Consider the following 23,281-nt stretch of genomic DNA (forward strand, 5'->3'; position numbering starts at 1 on the left):
ACTGGTGGTCTTCTTAATCAATTGTTTTTTTCTTGCTAAACTGAGCAAAAATACATTTTGCAGCGCGCTAGCATGGCAAATTTGGCATGGTAACTTGTCTTTCTTCCTAACTTTCGAAGGCTTAGTTTTATTTTAGACCCATTAAATATTTTGCTTTTTTTTTTTTTTATAACTGTCCAGTTTCTTTTTGTAGTTTATTACTGCTATGTAATTTGGATAATTGATTCAATTTCTAATAATGTTATAAATATATGTGCTGTATCTGTTAGCTTTTATAGATAAAGTCCAGTAATTGATTCACTTCACTAGTCATACTAATCATATTATACCATGCTATCCTTGGTTGTGGAGAAATGAGAACCGAAAGGCAATGCAAATTAAAGTAGAATGGTAGTTTGAGTGTGGAATTTAGTATGACAATGTCTCCATCTGCAGAGCAAGATGGGAGCTGCGTAATAGAACCCAATGCCTACACAATATAGTAGATATATATTTTATTGAATTTAGGCTACATTAAAATACATATTTTACGTTTTAATATTACATTTTGTTTTTAAATCGTTATGTGATTTAAAAATAATTAAAAGTAATTCAATGTTACACGCATGTAAATTTGAATTCAATGCATATACTACATATCAAAACTCCAATTTTTTTTTCTTTTTGAAATTCCAAAAATGGAAAGATGCTTGATAATTCTTGCTTGTTCCATTCACTCATCTGGGAAATGGCAAAAATGGTTAAAATTAATAAATGACTTCTACAATATAGCGTGTGTATATTTTGCAAGTGTGGTTGAAGACAAATATGATGATGAGAAAATCTCCCAATGTATTCTTTAATTAATGCTTGTGCAAGGATAAGAGTTACAAAAGAAATCTACAGACTAGATGATAATATATCCTGTTCCTATCATACATTATTTGTACAAGTCGTCATTTTAACAGCATGTATGCATTCGATTAAACGTACCTGTTACATTTGAAAAGATATATCGATCATCCCGGCAAGACGGACGACAAAGAGCTGATCTAAAGCGAGACCATGTGCCATCCAGACATGGCGACAAGCTTCATTGATGTACTCTAGTACAAAATCAACAACACGAACGCAGCACAATTCCTGCAAATATTTGTAAGTGCATTAGTAGTTCATCGCAGGAATTCTACTATTTTGCAGATTCTTTTTTTTTTTTAAATCTACATTGATATATGATTTTGCTATTTTCTTCATATCCTACGTAAAAGTTACAGGAACGACGTGTGTGGTTAGTCCTTTACAAAGTGCCAATGTCCTTGAGATGTTTCTATTAAATACCCTAAGCAAAGTTTTGATTGTGCTTGGTCAGTCCATCCAATAATCAAAGGTTCAACGGTAGCAGACCACTGACGCTAACATGCAATCACACTCACTGATAGCAGAGATGGTAAAACTGGTGAAAACCATCAAGTAATTTTTGTGCTTTAGATGCTAAAATCGAGAATATGCAGTATAAGTGGCATTCACATTTATACTGCACTGACGGCACCTTAAGAGATATCAAACAAACCTATGCATTTTTTTTTTTATGAGATGGCATTGGTCTTAAGTTACAAAAGACATTAAAACAGTCTGCTTTGTAAATGTACCTTTTAAAAAAAATCTTTTTTTGGTGAGTTAAATAATTTTCTTGAGCTGCCATCCATATGGAGATACCAGTTAAATATTTCCTACTTCCACTGGAGGGAGCCACGATTCAAGCCTGCCACAGTATTTATTGGTAGCAACTTCAATGCCTGACACCTTCATTATACCATCCAGATGTTCTAGTTGGGGTGTCCAGATTCTGATCCTCTGATCAAAAATCAGGTAGATCACTCACTGCAAAACATTTGGAATTCTTCATTTTCTGAAAATTTAAAAGGGTCATAAAATGACCAAATAATTCAAAGCTATAAAAATATTCCAAATTTAAAAATGTATACAACAAAATGTCAATTTTTAGGGTGGTCTGTTTCGCCTGATATACTAAACCTGCTTCACTGTAGGCCATTAGGACATCCAAACCTTTACTTCAATCAGTTTAAAAGATGGCCTAGTGGTTTGCTACTACTTTGCCTCACACTGACAAGGGCAGAAAAGTTCCAGCTCACAGCATATTTGTACCCTAGTAAAAGTCATTGACATGGTCCTTATTATTGGTGAACAAGGGGCCTTTCCAGTGCATCCATTTTAAATTCAACATCTATGCTAAGTAAGTGTATTATTGACTATTTAAGTCAAAGTGTGAGTGGCGGTTTGACGGGAACCAGCAGTTGGATTGAACAAGTGCTGTGTAGCGATCAGTCCCTGTTTTGCAATTCTTGATTTGGGTCTAACCGCCATGACTATGCGTTACCCTGTTTGTCTGAGGACGAAGATGAGGTGGACGGCGAAGGGGAAGGAGCTTTAGGGAAAACCCTGTCAGTGGGAGTCATGCCAGGACTGCCAAGACCTGACGAACTGGAGCTGCTGGAGCGATGTGGCCCTTGTCCCTGCGTGAGCACGGGAGCCGGCCGGACCGGTCTGACGGGCGGCGGCCTGATGGGCGCGTTGGGCCTGCGCACCGCCAGGGCGGGTTTGAACGTGGTCATGGTTTCTGAGGAGGAGCTGCTGCCGCTCCGTCGCTGAGCCGCTTCGGGATCTCTGATGACCATGGTGTGCAGGGGGCTTCCGGGGACGTCCTGGCCACCGCCGCCGGGATGTTTGAGAGGTTCCAGCGTGTCCAAGACAACATCAGGAGCGTGTTTGGCCACATTCTGTCGCTCCAGCTCACATAGCTCATGGAGGGCTGTGTTCATTGTTTTCTCTATGTCCTGAAAAACAAGGCAGACGGACAGAAAAGTTAAGAAATTGATGCTAGCAGTAAAAATCCTTCGTTATCTATCACCACGCACATCCGCGAGGGCTTCTGCCTCCAGCGTTTTGTGGTCTCCCATGCCGGCGTGCCGAGAGGTGACCGGCGACGACCGCTGAGGGTGCCCGGCGGCCCCATAGTTGGCGAGTCGCCGCTTCTCCGGACTATCTGTGAGGCCCCTGCTCATAGCTATTTTGTGAGGGCTGCACGGTCGAGGCGCCACCCTCGGGGGCCCGTCGGCGGGTCTGGTGGGGCTGTGGCCGTCGCCGTTCCTGTGGCGCTGAAGGGGAGCTCCATCTGACCGCACTCTTGCCCTAGAAGGGTGCGTTTGAAATCAATCGATTGTTCCGGAGTAAATTTATGTTTTCAGTGTAGGCTCTCATAATTTAAAACAATGTTAAAAAATCAATATGAATTTGAATTCTAACTCACCTTCCAATTGGTGGCCCGAAGCGACGTTCCAGAGGGTGTTCAGATAAAGACTGGTGTCTGGATGATGATCGCTCTTCGTGGTATCCACTACTGCTCTCACTGTCAGTCCTTTGAATGCTTTCTGAGAATGCATCATCCCTGTACCAGATTAGAAAAAAAAAATAGTATCTATTTGTCAGTATCAAGCAAAACGCAAATATTGTCTTTGCAAAGGCAGGATGTACTTCATGTTGTTTTAACATCTACATATTTGAATTAAAAAAAAAAAAACATTTTACATACATATCCTGCACCACAATGTACTGGTGCGGGATGAGACCATCCACACCGTTATGTCGACCCTCCCACCAGTCCTCCGAAGCTCGCAGGTAAAGTAACAGCGAGGCTCCTTTTTTGAAGGAAAGTTCTCTTGGAGTTCGCCCCACATAGTCAAACTTGGCGATAGCTTCTATCTGCTCCAGCTCTGTCGAAAAGAAGTTCAACCAAATCAGATTTTGTAGCAATACGATGGATGAGTGATTATTTGAACTAGCTGTGACTCACCATCGTCACTTGTGTTAGGTCCAGTACCGTTGTCCACCTCATCGAGAGCGCCAGCGTCACTGTGTGGACTCTCACTGAGCGGACAAAAGAAATTGCAACAATAACCATATTGGAAATTAATATAAATATTGACATTTCATTCGGCATCTGTGGAGTGTTTGTTGGTGGAAATAAAAATACGGAAGATATCAATAAGAACTTTGGCATTAAAATGACAGAAGTAAGGCTTAAGTGTCATTTTCAAGGATCAAGGCTTTAATTTGGAAAATGAAACGCAAGACTTTAAATCTTTGCAGTAATTAGGAGCAATTATCATATGTGTAAAACCCAGATCGAAAACAACCTCATGCTTTGTTTGGGTACAAATGACCAGTTTCATCCCAAAACGATATCATATTGATTACATTTCATAGCAATGAGATATTGTACACTTCTGGATAGATATATTATTAGCTAATATATTATTCATATATATTGATATATAAAACTCACCAGTATTCCTCGCCTCCAGCCATGCACTTCTCATATACAGGCCCCTCCAACTCACGCTGGCCTGGGAATATGGCTTCATGGTGGATGATGATGGTCTTAATGACCTCGTTAACGTGCGCTTGACAGGCCACGGGATCCTGGTCCTCCGGTATGGGCATCAGCGTGGGGCCGAAGCAAATAGCAAGGTTGTAAGGGTCCATCATGTTTTCGTCACTGTACTGGGATAAACTGGAGGAGCGGAGGCAATTAGCGACACAGCGGAGCTGTCACTCACTTGCTGTGAGGAGACTTACTGATTTAGAAAGGCAAAGAGGTATCTCAGGACGATGACCACGGGTGGCTGGAGAGTGGCAACAATCCGCTGGAGGTGATGAGCTCGATCGGAACCAAAGTCCAACTCTAAAATAAGAACACATTTGTTTAAGATCTGATAGACATAAATGAGATTTTCCATGTTTAACGTGAATGCGAGGAAGCTTCACGTTTGGCAAGTTTCCTGTTAGATGACTCACTCGTAGTGGAGATGAGGTCGAGGAAATGCTCTTTAGGGAACAGCGGCTTCTCCAGACCCCTGAAGTAGAGTTTTAGTACGCCGGCCACAGAGTTGATGTCATGATCCGATTGATCGTCGACCAGCGGATCTTCACCTACACAGACACAATCGAACCTTCCTCTTAGGCAATGTTACAAATCAAAGTTTTGATATGATGTTTGGATGATGCCTGTATATTTACTATGACGTCAAGATGTCATAAATTATGTATCTACAAAGATGAAATGACTGGCTCTGACCTCTTTCAAATGCATTTTTAATGTCGTTGACTTCCACTTGGGATCCCGGAACTCGAAATATACCTTGCTGTTGAAGACCTGTAACCATACAAATACGTTTTAATAGAGAAAATATCATTTCATTTCTTACTTTCCAAATCTGACAAAAACGTTTTCAAGAGATTTGAATAGTTCTAATAGTTTGGGATTTTTCATGATAGTTTAGTTATTTCATTTTGGCTTTTTTTTTAAATTGAATTATTTTTAATTAGCTTTTAGAATATTTTAGTTTATTTCTCTAGATCAGTTTTAGTGTTAGATTTATTTACTATTTGCTAACATATGGAGTTGAATATTCTAGAAAATTATAGAAATTATTTAATAAAATACATTATTAATTAATTACTAGAGAAAATAATTAAATTAGAAATAATAGAAAATGATGGAAAACAAAAAGGAAATATTAAGTAATAAAGTCATGGAACATGTGAACCCACCGTAAAGATTGATGTATCGGACACAACTCTCAACCACCACTGGTATGGGCTGCCCAGAGTCCTGCAGTTACATTCAAATTATTAAAAGCAGATGGGCAACAAACACAATGACAGAATTAATCAAGTATTCATTGTTTTAATCGAATCATATCAAATGTTACAGCTACCAAACAACACTATAAAATCAATGTGATTATTACAGCATGTACACTTAAAGAAGCACCAACAGAACAGAGGCCCAGAAAATATAGCAAAATGGTACTGCGACCAAGCTGTAGGACAGTGTACCTGAGTCCTGGCTCGGACATTCCGTCTTCCCCTGGGCAGAGAGCAGTAAGGCACGTAGACGGCGGAAGAGAGGCGACAACAACCACAAACAAGTTAGTGAGGAAGACAGATCTCACAGAGAGAGAGAGAGAAAAAAAAAAAGAGGAGGCCTGGAAATGCCAAAGCATCAATTCAGTGTCTTTGCAAGACACAAGGACATGGGGCTTGGCGGACGTTGGGATGGAGGGGGGCTAGATTCAAGTCAGAGGAGGAGAATACACATCTCACTTCAAAACCTGCAGCTGATTTTGATAGCATTGTACTGCAAATGATCTTTTTTTGATTTGGACTGAGTGTGTTTTGCGGACTTTATTTGAAAGAGTCTGACACGGCCAAGCGGCATGTTTAAGGAACGAGTGGACTTCATTTGTCCAGGGATGAGAGCGTTAACAGCAAACTGCAGCTTCACATTTGCTTGATTTGCCCGTGTCTGACTTGACGAGCAGACGGCGAAGGACAAGGCGACGAGCAAGAGGAGAGTCAGAGCGTGAGCGAGCCAGACGTATGGGTAAAAAGCGTGGCCCAAAGATGAGCGGGACGGGGAAAAAAAAAACAAAAAATCAAAAAGACCACCAGAGAAATAGCGGAGCTCACCAAGAGACAAAGAGCACACAATGGGGCTCGTACCTGGATGAAGGCCTCCATATTGCCGTTAAACAGCTTACGCCTAAAAATGGAGCGAGGTCTAGACTTCCGCATTCTCTGAGGTTTAGGGGGAAGTATGGGGGGCCTGGGGAAAGGGTGGGGTGGGGGGTGCACGGTTGGTATGACAATTACAAATAATAATGCTGGAGTACTTCACAAAAATCACGCCTTGATTTGACTCTGACTGTTTCTAATATCCGACTTTTATGGAATCAAATAGCATTTTGCACACAACTGAGAACTTAGATGCTGTCTGTAGCTTAGCTTTGTCAATTTCTTCTAAGATAAAAAAAAAGCTAGCTTCTCAATTGGCGAATCGTAATAATAATCTGATTTTGTAATCATAACAAACCGATAACTGTCTTACGCAATGTTAACTTTGACATTCCCATTCCCACACTGAGATCTCATTTTTTGTCATATTCATGGACACCAAAGGAAGGATTTTAAAAATCAATGCCCACTTTATTGTCTCGCTTGTCACGGGACATCTTACCTTGTTGTTCCATATTCAGCCCTCTCCCCTAAAAGGAAACAGAGCACAAAAGGCGCTAAATCAGTATACGACGCTTTTCAAATGGTACAGTTGAGTGCCAGCCCAAAAAATGCAAGGCTGCCAGATGGAAACGGAAAGGGGTGTTATGAGAAAACAGCCATCTATTCAGGCGCACTCAATGGGGTGAGTAGCATGGCTGCATTTGTCACGCCGCCAAGCAGCGACCATTCATCCGTCGCCGTGGTAACGGGACAAGAGCCCCCTGAAGTCCCCCAGATAGCCAGACTGCTCTCTCTAGAGAGTGTAAGCAGCTTTCGAGTTGTTGCTTTATAAGGGGACAATTTCATAACACACATACTTTGATCAGTGAATGAGGAAAGGATGGTTGAAGCATTCTGTCATGTGTAAAGCAGCTTTCTGCTCAACTTCGCTTCATGTCACATAATTGTAACCATGCAGCAGAAAACTTGAATGACTTTGTAGTTGCAACATTCAGTCATTTGGGTGCGAGTTCAAGCCAATGTAAACGGAGAACCTTCATGCCTTAATAATCTCATTTACTTCCATAAAGTGTTTGCGCCATTTTAAGGTTACCAATGGTACCAAGAATGCACCGAGATGACAAGCTTAGTTGGTGTCATATCAACTTTTTACAACCAGTACTTTGTCCTTCTTAAATAGAGATTGAAGAAAACGACAGTTCTAGAATAATTACTTTTAATATAAAAACTTTTTGGGCAATTAAAAATATATATTTTTTAATAGTACAGTCAGTTTAGCGAAGGTCCACTGAGTGCTCATTAAATGCTAACATTAACCCAAAAAATTCTCCTTGTCAGCAAGATCAAATATTCATAATTTAAATAATTTAGTTTTTTTTTTTTTTTTTTAAAGTGTGGGATTAGTGATTAGTACAATTTCAGTTTTGTATGCATTTTATTATTCTCACCTTCTCCCAGTGTCTGCTTCAGAAGGTCATGTTTGGCTTGAAGTTTGACTATAAGGTTGCTGCCATTTAAGTACTCTTTGTATTTCTGCAGGGAGGAAAAGAATAATTGATTGTAAAAAAAAATATATATATATACACGGCCAGCATATTTGAGCTTTTACGCAAATATTTTGCAATATCTTATCAGAATTTACAGTGAAATAGAAGCCCTCCGTCTCCTGCTGATTGGCTCGTCTCTTGGAGATGTTGATCTTGCTCATGTAGGAGTCAGATGAGGCTGACTTTACCGACTCTGTAGACTGACTGTGCTGAAAGGCATCGGATACATCGAAGTCCTCTACTGTCAGCATGTCCTGAAGGGTCTGCATTGTGGCGTCCAGAGTCTTCCTCACCTGACATAAACACGCACACATGGATTTAACATTTGCCAAAAACTCCCTAAAACATCTATCATCAAGTCAATCTATCAAGGAAAAGCAGACATATTATGACAAGAAATAATAAGTCTATGTCTTCAGTGTGCATTCCTCTTCTCAAAGCAGACTAACAATACATTTTGTCATCTTTAATCATTTCTTTGAGAGTACGTGAGAGTTGCAGATAAAACCAGTGCGACAAGTACTAAAACAAGCCTAGCAATCATCAAAACATTACTTTTTTTTTTTTTTGCTGACAATTATTGACTTTTCTACCACTTAGATATCACTAACCAGTAAAACCAGGGATATTAAAACGATCTTAACATAATTAGTTGAGGTCAAACTAATTTCTAAAAATGAGAATACATTATTTTATTAAACATTGGAAATTAAAATAACACATTTTGTTGAGTTTAACTGAATAAAAATGTGTTACAAAACAGAGTTTCATAAAAAAATGAAGATTTACTTCAAATAAAATTTTAAAATGAGACTTTAAAACATTGCAAAGAAGACCAATAAGGCACGTGGTTCTTTTGTTCCTTCCGTCTTTAGCTAGCATTAACTGAAAAATGTGTTACTCTGTCTAATATTATTGAGAAATCAATAACAGCGATACATTTATACGAGTATATAAAATTAGTAAGCGTATGATGTCATTTTTAAAATTAGAGCACTTCTTAATGACTCTTCACTGGGCTTAGAGCTTCATATTTAATGTAATAGACAGTCAAAATATTCTCCCCCAAAACTTCACACATAGAGCAGAAGATATCAATCTTTAAATTCTCCTCCTGTCCTACTAAATTTCTTGGCTTTATGTTTGATACTCTATGATAAGACTTCTAATATCCAACCACAGTGCTGATGTTTAAATTTGTGTTGTAGGAAATTGTCTAAACCTGCACAACAGGTTATTTGACTTCATGTGCTATGTTGACTGAAGTTAGCGTGGCACATACATGTTTATTTAGACCCAGTAAGAAAACATGTCACCTCTTCATTTTCTATCTTGAGCGTCGCCAGGCGAGTCTGAAGCTGTTGATATCGCATCAAGAGTTCCGTCTGGACAGGTTGCTGTGCGCTCACCTGGCACACCTGGCAGGAAAAAGCAGGACACAAATTCAAATTGATAAGAACAAAAAGACCTTGAGATGAGCTCGCTATCTCCTGCTCACCTCATCCCCCATGTGGGGCTGATAATCAAAGCGTGTTGGAGGGCAGAACATCTGAGAGTGCATGTCCATGAACTTGTGCTTGTCTCCTCGTACGTCCATGGCGTCCACGGCTCCTTCTAGAACATCCAAACCCTCATGTCGAGACGTCTCCAGGCTATATTCGGCTGACAGGTAGGTTCTTAGGGTTCGCGTCAAGCTTGCGTGGTACCCCATGTCGCAACACTATGAGCGGGAAATTCAAAAATAATCCTAATTAGTCTACTCAATGTGTGTTCATCTTCAAGGTAGCTCTACTTACATCGATCATATCGGACACATCGTGGATATAGTATTTCCCCACCAAGGCATTAGTGGCTGCCAGATTGAGAAGATAATCATTGCGGGCCTTTGTACACTTGAGTTTGTTTTCAAAATACTTGGCTTGTCTCTGTGAGAAAGAGAAACACAACGCATGATGATAAACAAAGCGGGTGCAGCGTGACAACATTGCAGCCAAATGTTGACGCGACTGGTTCCACACAATAACAACAATGTGGCATTTTAAAATGCAAGTCAGTTTTACTGATGACGAAGGAATTTATATCGGGAAATGTTTTTTTTTTTTTGCATAATATTCCTCTTTTGTACCATTTACTATGCATTCATCACTACCTATCATGAACTATTCTTTTTCCATCATATCAGGTAACCATTAAGTCAATATTCAGCATAGACAGTATCTTATCAAAAAACAAACCTTCTCTTTCATTTTCTCCATCTTCTTCACCGAGCTCCGTCGCTGCGGCCGTTCGTCGTGACCGTATCGCAGCAAGGCGGCGCTGATGTCGTTGGCCTTGCCCATGTGCTTCTCTTCCTGCTTCTCGGCTTCCTTCAGCTTGCCCTCGGCGCTGATGCTCTCCGTGTGGTACATGTGGTACGTCTTCATCACCTGTCATGATACACAATACATTAAGTAAGCGAGTCAGTCTGCAAATAAATAAATAAATTAAATTAATAAATACATTTTAAAAAGAAGAAAAATGTATATGTATAAATTGTGAGTCAGTCAGGAAATAAATAAATTAATTAATTTAAAAAAAAAAAAAAAAGGAGAAAAACTTATATGAATAAATTTTTTATGTCTTGGATTTTCAATAAAGAGCCAAATAATGACCACGGAATAGAGAAAGGTGGCCTATCACATTGTGTACAGCAATACGTTTGTCAGGCTTATGTATTTGCTTTTACTACCATTCATCACAACAGGAAGTGTAACTTAATCATCTTGCTGAATTGGAGGCTTTGAACTGGGTGTGTCGTTTTTCTCTTCTCTCTGTTTGCCTGTTTGTCTTCTCCCTTGAATACCAAACCAAGACCCATCCATAAAAACACAACACACTGTCTGAAAGGAATGTAGCCACAAACACGGACAGACAACCGATTAAAGGATTTATCAAGATAGTTAAATGTGACGTTGTGCGAATCCATGAATCGACTATATAACACAGGCGCTCAATCCAGTTTGTCTGGTTAACAACCCTGATGAGAATGTTGGTAAACCTAGCATAATAAATCCCCAAACCAGAACACACATCTTAAAATGAACTATGCTTTTTTTCAAGAGTAGCCCTTAACTAAATAATCAAATGACCAATAAACAACCACAAACTGAATCTGGCGCAGCCTGACTCACTCCTAAATTATGGTTCCCTAGCAACCCTGTCTGCATGCTATTTAGTAAAAGGACAGTCCGATCGATTAAGAAGGGAGGAAAGGGCCTTTCATAGTGACAGCAAGCAACGCGCTCCCAATAGCAAACCAAATAGTGCAAGAATCCATCAGCCGATCAATAGCGTATCGCGTATGCAGCTCCCAAGTTTTGCAATTTTAATGTGTACTCATGTAAAACCACCACGCCTTGAGATACTAGTATAATTCATTCCGTGATGTTGTTCGAAATTGGAAACTGTCATATCGTAAAGCATTTTCCATTAAAATGAATAGGACTAAATTAATCCGTTCCACACTGACTGCCACAAACGACAATTTTTTATTTGATTTATTTTTAAACATTCTATAATTTACTCTTTGGAATTGTCTGTCTACATGTGTTGTTGCACTCTTTGTGTTCAAAACATCTATTCATATAAACATTTATTACTTAAAGTGTTACAATACTGGTGTGCATCGTCTTCTGAATGCAGACAAAAACGAATAATCTTCCCCATCAAACAGATGTGTCCGACCTTCAGCAGCTGCTCATTTTCACCGCTACGAGAAACACAACCACTTTCCCCATCTACCCCAGGGAGAAATTCACAATAGATGAATGCAAATGTGTGTGTGACCTCAGGAGTAGTTAGAGGATAAAGTGCTGATCAAGCAAGTCTGCCGTCTGCAGTGTCAGGCCAGCCAGCTGACAATTGAGAGGCAGCAGGATGTAGCAATGGAGAGAGACTTGCAGCTAACACGCACGCAAGGCCAGACAACCTGTTATGGACATTAGAGAAGGACAATAATATATGACTCACTGTGTAGAGCTCAGTGGTGACTTTCACAAGCTCCTCATGCATCTGCACTCCGATGTCTTTGCTCTGTAAAAGATATTAGTCAACATTAGAACACGGGTGGCCAGACTTGTGCTCAAGGCCAGGGGTGATTCTAAGAAATGCATTTTGACGGTGGGCCGGAATAAAGAACAAAGTGTATATGATCCCTGAGCCGTATCTTTACCACCATTTTATTAGACTCAGTGCTATGAAGTTATTCAGTATCAACTACTCTGATTGAGAGCTGAGGCTGAAGTTACTGTTGCTCAGCAGCTATGACGAAGCTGACATGATCCCCTGGCAGTGCTAACAGGCCCAGAGGAGGAGGGGGTTCAGAGGTGAGGGACTCTGCAAAGTTCACGTCTTTGCCACCTCCCAAAGGACCACTTGTCAAAAACAACAACCTTGTGTTTCCAAGAAATGTCAGCGTCAGCACAATCGCTCCACGTATTCCTCAATAAACACCCAAGTCATTGCGGTTCCACATGTGTAGTGTATTAGCAATGAAACAGCACTGCAGATGAATGCACCATAACGTGCTTTTTGTTTTGAAGAACTTCTCCAATTGCGCTAAACTCTTAGCGGGGGGAAGACAGACTTTCTGCAGGCTGTTCCTAACGCCTCTCAGGGCTGGCTGGCTGAAGGCCAACCCATCAAGGCTCCCATCGTGACACTGCAGAACCCCCAAAGGAGCATAAATTATCCTCTGCTGTCGAGCGATAGTGATTTCAGATCGTTTGGGCAGAATATTCATCACAACCCCCTGAACCACAGCCACTTTTTTTTCTTTACACAAAGCGCATATTATGCACATCTGTTATGAGAGCGTCGTGACTCCGTTAGACAAATACCCAGTTGTACTGAAATTATCAATGAGATTCTTGTACAAGATCAGAATTTATGATCAGCAATAATAATAATACAAAAATGGTCATAATAATAATCATAATAATAATAAATCAATAAATTATTCACATAAATTAAATTATTACACATGTCTTTAAATCATTTGCATAGAAAATGCAACAACATGTACGGTGGCAGCTATTTAGGGTTAAAGATGCTTAACTACAATTTAGGCACTAACAATTCTTCAAGCACAACTGATGATTCAGTTAGCCAGTAATTTAAGACCACCTATGACAACGAGAACCCTCTTTCTGTCGTGACAATTGTATGTACCAGTTATGAATTTCAAGCCGGTGACCCGTGACGATGTATGTTACGCATTATCAGTCTGGCTTGCACGCATTCATCCATTTCATTCCAAAGCTGACCTTTTTAAAAAGTCTGAGGACATCGTCGCCCACTTGTGTCAGGCGGACAATGACGTTGTTGTTGTAGATGTCACTGAGTGTAGCGTGGTCTCTGCTCTCTCGCCGGGTCTGATCCAGGACCAAGTACCAGCAGTTGATAGTAGACAAGAGATTTTGGTCCTTCCTGAAACAACCACAGCAGCATGAACAGTTAATGGTGGAAACACGCAAGCTTGATGATAGTTATGATCTATTTGACGTACGTTAAGATGTTTGGAAAAGCAAAACAAAGACTTTGTGAATGGTTTCCGAGAAAATGAGCAAGCATACCTAACAATGGCCATGGCCCATCACAAGACAACCATTGGAACTCATAGTCACACCAAAGGGCAATTCAGAATTTTCAATGAAGCTGATCGTGCTAACTGCTAGCCCACAATGCTACCACCATAGAACTCAATTGTGAGGACATGAAAATACATTCCCAGAACCCTTGAAGCAGTTATCATCTAAACCCCAAAACAGCACATCGACCAAACAAACACTGCACAAAATTTTAGATTATCTACTGTCCCTATCTCAAAGTCCTTTTCTGAAAGGTTGTGAATTTTACTCGGTCCTCATAAAGATAGCTGGATGGACACGCAGACACACACATACACACACACACAAACACACACACAAACACGCACAAAGCCAGCATGCGGGCTGCTCTTGCCTCATTGCTCGAGGGAGCATGTGAGTTCAATTACGTTCACACCGAAGAGTTTGTTTATCTTCTTTTTCTTTAGGAAATATAAGACTGTCTGTTTTCCCACCGTCAAACTGTTATGAAGACTACAAAAACCTTTATCATAAATTCATAAAGACATGACGGTCAATGACCAACGCTAAAATCTGATCAGAATTGTTTTTTAACTACTATTACTTATGGGATAGATGACTGGAAATGATTTTGTGAAGGATGAAACGGTACTAAGTTGGAGGGGAAATGTTTGACAAAGATGAAATATGAAACATTAAAACGGTACATATACTATTATTGTGCTATGTCTGGATTTAGTGTCTCTGAAATCAAACGACGATTTGGAAGCACAGTGCTTATTTTTAGAGCTTGCCTCAGTTTTGAAGAGCTTTTTAAAAAATATATAAAATTCACTTTGATTTTCTCTCAAGTCATACAACATCTTTGATTGTTTTTGTCCCTGATGAGTTATTGTTTGGCTTTTTCATTTCTGCAGTTAACACTGAGAAGCTTGTTTAACTTAATGTGTTCTTTGTCTAAAGAGTACCGTAATATTCGGACTATAAGTCGCATTTTCTTTTCATAGTTTGGGTGGGGGGGCGACTTATACTCAGGAGCGACTTATATACATATATGTCTTTTTTTCACTTTTTTGGGCATTTTATGGCTGGTGCGACTTATACTCCGGTGCGATTTATAGTCCGGAAATTACGGTAATTGATTTATTTTTTGATGAATCATGGGGCAAATCGAGTGCACTACTTAGATGCAACCAGCAGAGGCACTGTTGATTCTCAACTACTAGTACAATATTTGCCAAGTACAAACATCAGACAAACAAAAGTTAAAACAAAAGCTACAGTCGATAAAAAACAAAAAAGATACAGGGTGCTGAGCATCAGCATCTTTTTGTTATTCCTTTTCCATTCCAGTGCAGTAAAAAGGTGAAGCCGCCCTTCCCGCAGGCTTTTTTTCTCAAAGCCAAGCACGAGTTTGATCCTCGACACTGGATGCCGTGAGATTAACTGTAAAATCTTTTGCTGCTGGCTGCTCCTCAATATCGCCGAGAAAAAGTAATATTCATGACCAAGCTTTTGCAGGGCAAGAAAACAGCACTCAGCTGGAGAAAAGCAAAACTATTGCTAGCGTTCATTACTTGGAAAGTAATTGCTTCATGCTGAACTTACCTTGCTTGATTGACGCTGGGAAAAACAACAATCAATCCAGCAGTTCCCAAACACCCAAAGACATATTTTGACGGACCGGTATCGAAACTAATGCAGTAAATTTATACTTAATATTGTCTTGAGCTTTTTTTTCTATTCAACAAGCTGCTTCCATCTTTTTAGGGTAATCTTTTTTTCTTAAAAAGAAAAAACTCCAAACACTTGTTGTTTTTTTGCCAGCTGCTGCTTGGGCTCCATGTGCCGGAACAGTTTTGATGGTTTTATTGCCTCGTTTGCGAGCCTGTTGCGACATATTACTCAAGAGCTGGTTCGGTGTATGTGATTCAAAGACTAGCTAAAAACTTCTACCTGAAGTAGGACTGCTGTGCAGCTGTCACTACAAATGTTTTTAGAATGATATTCTATCAATCAATTGATTAAATAATTGGATACAATTTTATGCAACATGAAAATATAGTGCATGCTCATTGAGGGTTTTGTAACCAATTATTATATATTGTTTAGTGATTTTAACAACTAAACAACAATTAATATCAGACCAGAGGGATTAATGTCCCACTCACCAACGTTTTTGAAACCGATTTTGTGATTGGTGATGTTTAATCAAAGTTTGGAAAAAAAATCTTTTGATTAAACACAAAAGATAATCAGTGTGTTTTCATGAATTTTTAACAAAAAATGTCTCTAAACGATTATTCGATTATCAAAATAGTTGTTGATTATTTGATAATCGTTGATTAATTTTGACAGCTGTAGACTGCCCATACTATTTCTTAAATGATGCAGGTTGTAAGATCTGCAGACCACTCAATTCCGCATCATCACCACAGTACCTAACGATAAATTCCTCAAATATCATGGCTGTCCCTACTCTGTATCATAGACAGTCTGACCGTGTCCTCTTTGTCTATACGATGTCAGAAATAAAAGCACGACTCTTAAAGGAGACAGACCGACTTTGCACTCATTACAATAACTGAGAGTGAAATCAAGCCTTTCTATTGATGATCATTTTAAGTGAAGGGTGCGGAGCTTTAGGAGCTGGGGCCGGGACAACGGGTGACATGAGAAGTGAAGCGATGGGAATATTTTACTGGGTTCTCCCTTAGACTGAACGTTCCATTAATCTACATCCCCGACATGGCAGCTCTGCGTGCTTTGACTACATTTACGTAATTGGCCGAAGAGAATGAAATCAAGCAAGACAGCTCACCACTGCCCATGAATAACCAACCTTTGTTATGTCTGACATGAATTTGATGTTCACATGTGCGTGATTTGAATGTATGTAACGTTTCGTAACAAACTATTAGTTGATGACAAAATATAAAACGCTTAAGGGTGCGTTTGATTCATGACCACACTAAAATCTACCCCCCCCCCCCCCCAAAAAAAAGCATTTACCATTCTGAATAGAACGTTTCATTCCTTCGACTCTAAGCTCACTAATTCTCTGTGACCGGTGAGGAAATTCGAGGATTGAAGCGTCGGCGTCTGGCGTGAAGTTGTTTGAGAATGGAAATGAAATGACAAGCAGACAGAGAAGACGAGCTTGGCTTGGCGGGGGTTGGTAGAGTGGGTTAAGTCTGACCTAGTTGGAAGGAACACAGCAGCCCGAGGCCAGACTTCCTTGGCCTTGGCTACATTTCAGGTCAATACTTTATACCTCCTTTTTTTTTTATTGTTAATCCCTTTGTTCCTTCTACCAAGCAGTACACATTATTGGGTATGGCATGTTATGAAGGCTAGCAATGATTTTTTTTTTAAATTAAATTAAATTAAATATTTATTTATTAAACCAACCTTTAATCTACAGTAGTTTGGTTCTGGTACCAACTCTCAAATTTGAGATACTCAGCTGCTTGTCGATTGGTCAACAGAGAATGATCACTTCTGACAAGGATAATGGAAAGGTCGATGCAGGAACTCACTTGAAATGCTGGTGCTCTCTGGAAGTGCGGATCTTGGACGAGTAGCGCTCTGCTAATTTATCCAGGCCTCTGGAGAACTCCAGTTGGAGCTCAGCCTTCCGGCGGAAGAAGTCCTGCAGGTCCTGCAGCAGCTGCAGTCGGGACTCTGACTGCTGTTCCAAACAACGGAACTGCTCCACCAGCTGGTTACGGATCTCTGCAGATCAACAGGAGGCATCACTTTAAGTAGGCAAAGAGCCAATGGGAATACGTGGGCCATGTTTGGTGCTGTCATTCTTACGTTACACACTGGAAGAGCTGCAATTTGTTAGGAACCTATTACGCTAGCAGAACCAGTTGTTTAACAGAACAAAGACATCCTAATTGGATAAAAGCAGATGTCTAACTGCCTTTGTCCGTCGTGTGTGTGTGTGTATTTTGTGACATGCATGTCTGTTTATTGCTGCAGACAGCACGGAAAACAAACTAGGTCAGCATGCATTGTGCTGTGAGAGCCTTCGGAAAGATTTGTCTCAAAACAGCAAATACGGGGAATTCTTTTAATTGCAGCATTGCTGCAGTTCACATTAGGAGGTTGGCAAACTTGCTGCTTCCCATCATACACAGACACAGAGGAAATTATAGGAGTTGAATTCTGGTTTTCTTTCATTCTCCGCTTTAAAAAAAAAACAAATTAGCAGAGATAACACAACAGCAGCCAGAGAGACAATCAAGCTTGAAGGCCCAACTAAACATTTTAAACAAAAAGTCGCTAGTTTAGAAATACGAGCAGGTCAACATGACCACAAGGTACTTGCAGTCCTTCCAGAAAATGTGAAAACAGTTGCCTAACTTAGTTAGCATGTAGGTTGACTGGCCTCCCTGAATCAATTCCATTAATTGAGATCAATGTGCTGTAATAGAGCATCTTGCTCAGACTGTCATAATTTGCAAACACAATTTACACCAATCAATTTCACACAAACATCTCCTCAACTATCAATGAATTGGTTATTATGACCATGTCTAGTTAAAATGTGTTGATTATACATTTACTGACGCGCGCGCACACACACAAACACCCACGCACACACTAGGCGCTACGTCTGTATGAGCCATTAAAACAGTTGAGGGCCATTAAGGAGGCCTAACAGACGTTTTCAAGCATGCATATGATTTGTTCGCACATAAAGGAACTTTGTAGAGCGTCAATGATGAAAAGCGCTTTTATTCTGTTTTAAAATGATGGAAACTCTAGGACAAAAGGTGTTTGTAAATGTTCTCCCATCATGTGAGTGAAAATATGAATGAAAGAAGAGGAATATAAATAAAAACAAAATAAATATGCAGTCGGACATGTCACCCTCATGTTTTTCTTTGGTAATGCAGTTGCCTGGTTACATGCCTCTGGAGGCATCACAGCCAGAGCGAGCTAATCCGCCCTCTCTTTTGACACCAGTCGTTGGCGTTTGGTCAAGGACACCGGGCGACTTCCTCTGTTTGGAAATGCCCGATACACAACCGAGAACGAGGAGCACCGAAGCAGCAATGAGCTCCAAAATGGAACATTGTGCTGAAATTGACCGCAATTTTTTTTTTGCAGAGTATATATAGCAAACCAATGATAACATTTAGACTGATGTGACAACATAATGTCATCAGCGAGGCATCAAATAGACATCTTTTTTTTGCATTTGCTCTCCAGCAGGCAGGCTATTTTTAGAAGCTAAACTGTTACTAGGGATTGTGCAATATTGCACTACAAGCGATGAATGATTCAAGCTTTCGCAGAGTGTCCATAATCACGCGAGGACATGGGCAAGCACTTCACAGTTCCATGTAAAACACTGAAAAGTTCCCCTCTACATCAAGCTGTCAAATGTAAGTGAGTGTGAAGGTGCACACCAACAGGGATGAGGACTTTGTCTAAAAGTACGTGATTATAACGGGATTCAAACAATCAACATTCTGGTGTGTTCTGGGACATTGGAAAACACACTTTAGGTGGAAGTAGAAGAATACATTTGTAGTTGAACTTTTAAAGTTGAATTTCCCATCAGAAATCATATCAGTTGAGGTCATTTGTGTACAATCCTTTCATAGGTCATGTCAGCACTCTTACTTACGCTCATCAGAATGCTACGATACTATGACACCCATAACGCTTTATCAAGGTGATATTTATCTTCAGATTAACTGAAAGGTACTCAGGCAGTGATTTTTTTTCTGCTCCCAAGAGTGAGGATTAGCAGAGAGGGAGTTATTTGTTGATAAACCTTTGCAATAACCAAAAACTATTATCGTTCTACTCTGCTATCAATCACATCCTCCATGATGTCTTTTAGAGTCTTACATTTTGAATTTCCCATTTATGTTTTGTGCATCTTGAAAAAAAAGATTGACATTCCATTCGTGTATATTCTCTGGGAAATTTCTGTCAGTGAAAAAGCTGAGCAGATCCTGTTTTTGAACAAAAGCAGTCTGAGGTTTAATCGGCGCCGCTCCCATGTCATGTAATGCGAACATGCTCTGATGCACTTGCATGTAGTGGCTACATGGGCGAACTTCTGCTGTACATGCATGCAAGTGGGCCAAGTTGTCCTGCTTGTGCAGAAATCCCATTTTAAGGAGTCATTGTCGTGGAAGCAGCCTGCTCCGGTTAGCTAGTGCCGCTCTCCGGGGCTGCGTATGCAATTAGCCATGGGTGGCTAGTCACATGTGTCCTAACCCAGACTGACACGTTGACATCATTTGGTTCGAATCAAGGCCGTGAGCGTCTCAATGCACTCACAGACGCTCTATGCTTTTTTTTGGGGGGGGGCTACGCGTGCATGACTTCACGTGTCATTCCCTGGATGTGAACGCTTCAAATACCGTTTGTGCAACCGCAGGACAGGAAAATCCACATTGTGCTGTGCTGACATTCCAAGCAGGTTTCTCTGCCGGCACACGTCTGCAGATTCACACGCTGGCAACAGAGATGTAGTTTCGCTGTCGTAATGCAGCCCTGACATTTCAAGGCAGTGTCACCCTGGCCATTCTTTTATTATGATGAATAAACAGCGAGACCCGCAGGCTGGGGCCACGTGCACTTCATGGAATGCGTATATCTACACCTAATAAGGCGACAATGGCGAAACATAACCGCTCGTATCCAACGTGAAAGAAAAGATATCTAAGACATACAAAAGTGTGTGAATACGGAGTAAAATCAAATTACCGTTTTTTTCCGTGTATAGTGCGCCCCCATGTATAATACGCACCCTAAAAATGGCATGCTGATGCTGGAAAAAAGCCTGTACCCATGTATAATACGCACCCAATTTTTCTGAATTTTTTTTATGAATTCTTTTTTTTTTTTTTTTTTTTTTTTTAAGTCTTAATGATCGTCACACACGCAGGGAGGCAATGGGTCCCATTTTTATAGTCTTTGGTATGGTCTTAACTAGGCTGGATGTAATTTTTTTTGTTGGCGTTGATTTCTCCGACTGCTCATAAACGCACCATCGCGCTCCGTGCGCGCACGGGAAAGAGGCGTGCGGACGTGAAAAAGGCGGCTCTGTATGGGAGAGATGTTGAAGAGGAATAAAAACACCCTTGGAAACCAAAACTTGGTGATTTCAAGTTTCATTTCGAGGGACATTTGTCACGTCTCGTCCCCAGTTTTGCTATGTGTCTAGGTTGCCATAGTTTCTGTTCGCGTCGCCCCTCTCTTCCTGTGTCACCTCAATCGATGTAACGTGTTTTGTATTTAAGTCCTGTCTGCCCCTCGCTCACCGTCGGATCATTGCATGTGTTACTGTCATGATGTCTGTTTGCTTTCTGTTCCTGTCTTTGGTAATGTCACCCTGTCTTTTTGTTCCACGACTTTGTCGGTCAGTCCTGTTGTTGGTTTTGTTTTCTAAAAAAAATAAAAAAATAAAAAAATAAATAAAAAATAAAAAAACATGTATAATGCGCACCCCAGATTTTAGGACAATAAATTCGTTAAATTTTGCGCACTATACACGGAAAAAAACGGTATGTTACTAAACCTACAGTACATGGAACAATACAAACAATTTTTTCTCATTATTTCTAAACTGTATTTTTTATCGTCATTTAAAGAAAAAACATGTAATTCCATCCGAGGAACAAAAAACTTTTATTACGGTACAGTCCCTATGTGCTAGTGTAGATTATAATATTAGATTATTCTATTGATTATTCCATTGATTAATTGTATTTGAATTAAAAAGTATTAAAAACATGTTTTTATTATTTAGTGATTAAAAAAAACAACTAAACAGAAGGCTGAGGTTACAGAAACTGTCAATCAGTTTGAGGCCAGTAGATGACTAACCTATTTTTCCATTTCATGAATGAATACTAGCTCCTCAATGAAATATTTGGCAATATTCACACATTCATGTCCAAGCGTGTACAGTTCTACAGTTCTAGCAGAGAGCACAAGTATTTCTGTGTGTGTGAGTGAGTGAGAATATGTGTGTGTGTTAATTGTGCTACTGCACTGCCAGTAAGTCAGCATTAATGTAGCCAAGTGTCAGTGTCAAATGAGCCCATTTGCCGCTTCAAGATGATCTAATCCCACTTCCAAAATGAGCTTAACATGTCATCTTAGAAGCTTTTCGTGAAATGGAAACAAGCTAAAATGCCGTGGCAGCTTTTCTAGCCATCACCGAGGACGAAGAGCAAAGAAACCGACCAATATGCGAGCCAATGAGAACATGCTAAAGCATGAGGCTTGTTTGGTAATCAACTTTGATCATTTCCTCCATTGGAAATTGTTGTTTTTGTGGAAAAAAGAAGAAAAAAAGCATTATTTAATTATTTTTTCCCCTACTGGTGCCTGAGTAAGTATCAATTTACAATACAGGCTGTCACTTTAGGAAACTTCAGGGATGTTAGCAATATACACAACAGCTCAGTGAGTATCGATTTAGTTGGACAGTCCCAAGTTTATCATGTCCACTCCGTCGCTGTGTAATATCAATTCCCGTAGAAACCTTTTCAAAATTCAAAATACATGTTAAACAATACACAGTCAGGTTGCTGACTGAATCATGTTGCAGAGTTTAACATTATGCCAAAAAAATGTCCACCCTGTAAGCCTGAACAGACTATAATGGTTTATTTTAACTGTTTGTTTTGTTGATCAAAGACACAAAAATAAATAAAAAATACACATAAAAACGATTATTGTCAGATCAATCGAATATGACACTACAGTGAAAGGACAATGGAGGACAATGCAGCATCTGATTGCTTCATGCACACCCTGCAAAAGAACAGCTCATATCCTTCTTAGCCACAAATTTAGATTCAGAAAGGAAAATCCTTTCATGGTTTATAATTGATGCAGACGCCATCCATTATTGATGGACTTTCTCAACTGTTTGCTGGGTGACCTTTTCGAGTTGCTCTTGCAACACGATCATTTTGTTGGAGTCTGCATTATCATTAGTATTGTAGATTGTATATTTGAAATGCATGACGGATTTTAGGGAAGATTTCCCAAGGTAGGAATTAGACCCATTTTCCCAGTTGGGTGTGCAGCTTAAAAGCTGCAGCATGAAAGTCATCTGCAGTAGCCTGACAATGCAGCCTGCTGCTTACTCGTCATGCAGCCTGCAGTCTTCATTGCTCCAACGGAACCGGTTTGGTCACGTTTGGACAAAAGTGTACTGCCAAAAAGGTGATATAAAAGGGAGGTGGTTTGGGACATTTCCGCTGGGATGCATGCATTTAAGAGCATATGCAGCCGGACCCACCCCTCAGCTTTGCACGCGCGCACATACGCTTGTTGTAAAGTTGCACAATTGTCACTGATGAGCAGCACCGACCTTTCACTTGGCTCTCATATTCAGCTATGATCTCTTTGTCCTTCTTCACTTTGGCCTGCGTTGACATGGTTGGAAGGAGGCTGGCTGGCCCGATTAGTCGAGGCGAGAAGAGACTGCACCTTTACTCCGTCTGCACTCGCTCCGTCTCCGCGGCGGCGATCAGAGGCCCGACATAGCCCGAGAATGAA

At 40.2% G+C, this 23,281-nt stretch overlaps 1 protein-coding gene across 4 annotated transcripts; it reads right to left on the reverse strand.

Annotated features, from left to right (window-relative positions):
• Positions 1 to 824: 824 nt before the first annotated feature.
• LOC133161956 (SLIT-ROBO Rho GTPase-activating protein 3-like) lies at positions 825 to 23,236 on the reverse strand. Of its 4 annotated transcripts, none has more exons than XM_061290713.1 (22): positions 23,094 to 23,236; positions 17,272 to 17,467; positions 13,430 to 13,592; positions 12,135 to 12,197; positions 10,361 to 10,552; positions 9,923 to 10,051; positions 9,625 to 9,846; positions 9,443 to 9,544; positions 8,222 to 8,419; positions 8,028 to 8,112; positions 7,079 to 7,106; positions 5,899 to 5,929; positions 5,611 to 5,671; positions 5,135 to 5,212; positions 4,855 to 4,989; positions 4,636 to 4,741; positions 4,343 to 4,570; positions 3,851 to 3,924; positions 3,590 to 3,770; positions 3,308 to 3,445; positions 2,916 to 3,189; positions 825 to 2,834 (listed from the first exon to the last, which is right to left on the reverse strand). In XM_061290713.1, the coding sequence occupies exons 1-22, from the start codon at positions 23,158 to 23,160 to the stop codon at positions 2,367 to 2,369; spliced, it is 3,219 nt and encodes a 1,072-aa protein (XP_061146697.1). In that variant the 5' UTR covers positions 23,161 to 23,236; the 3' UTR covers positions 825 to 2,366. The 4 variants fall into 4 exon arrangements, 2 of the variants coding, with proteins under 2 accessions (XP_061146697.1, XP_061146696.1); XM_061290712.1 differs by lacking the exon at positions 5,899 to 5,929 and adding an exon at positions 6,565 to 6,667; XR_009716149.1 differs by lacking the exons at positions 825 to 2,834; positions 2,916 to 3,189; positions 3,308 to 3,445; ... (2 more) ...; positions 4,343 to 4,570; positions 4,636 to 4,741 and adding an exon at positions 6,565 to 6,667 and having other exon boundaries at positions 4,926 to 4,989.
• Between the last annotated feature and the right edge of the window lie 45 nt (positions 23,237 to 23,281).

Source organism: Syngnathus typhle, linkage group LG11 (genome assembly GCF_033458585.1).
Source record: "Syngnathus typhle isolate RoL2023-S1 ecotype Sweden linkage group LG11, RoL_Styp_1.0, whole genome shotgun sequence".
Lineage (NCBI taxonomy): Eukaryota > Metazoa > Chordata > Actinopteri > Syngnathiformes > Syngnathidae > Syngnathus > Syngnathus typhle.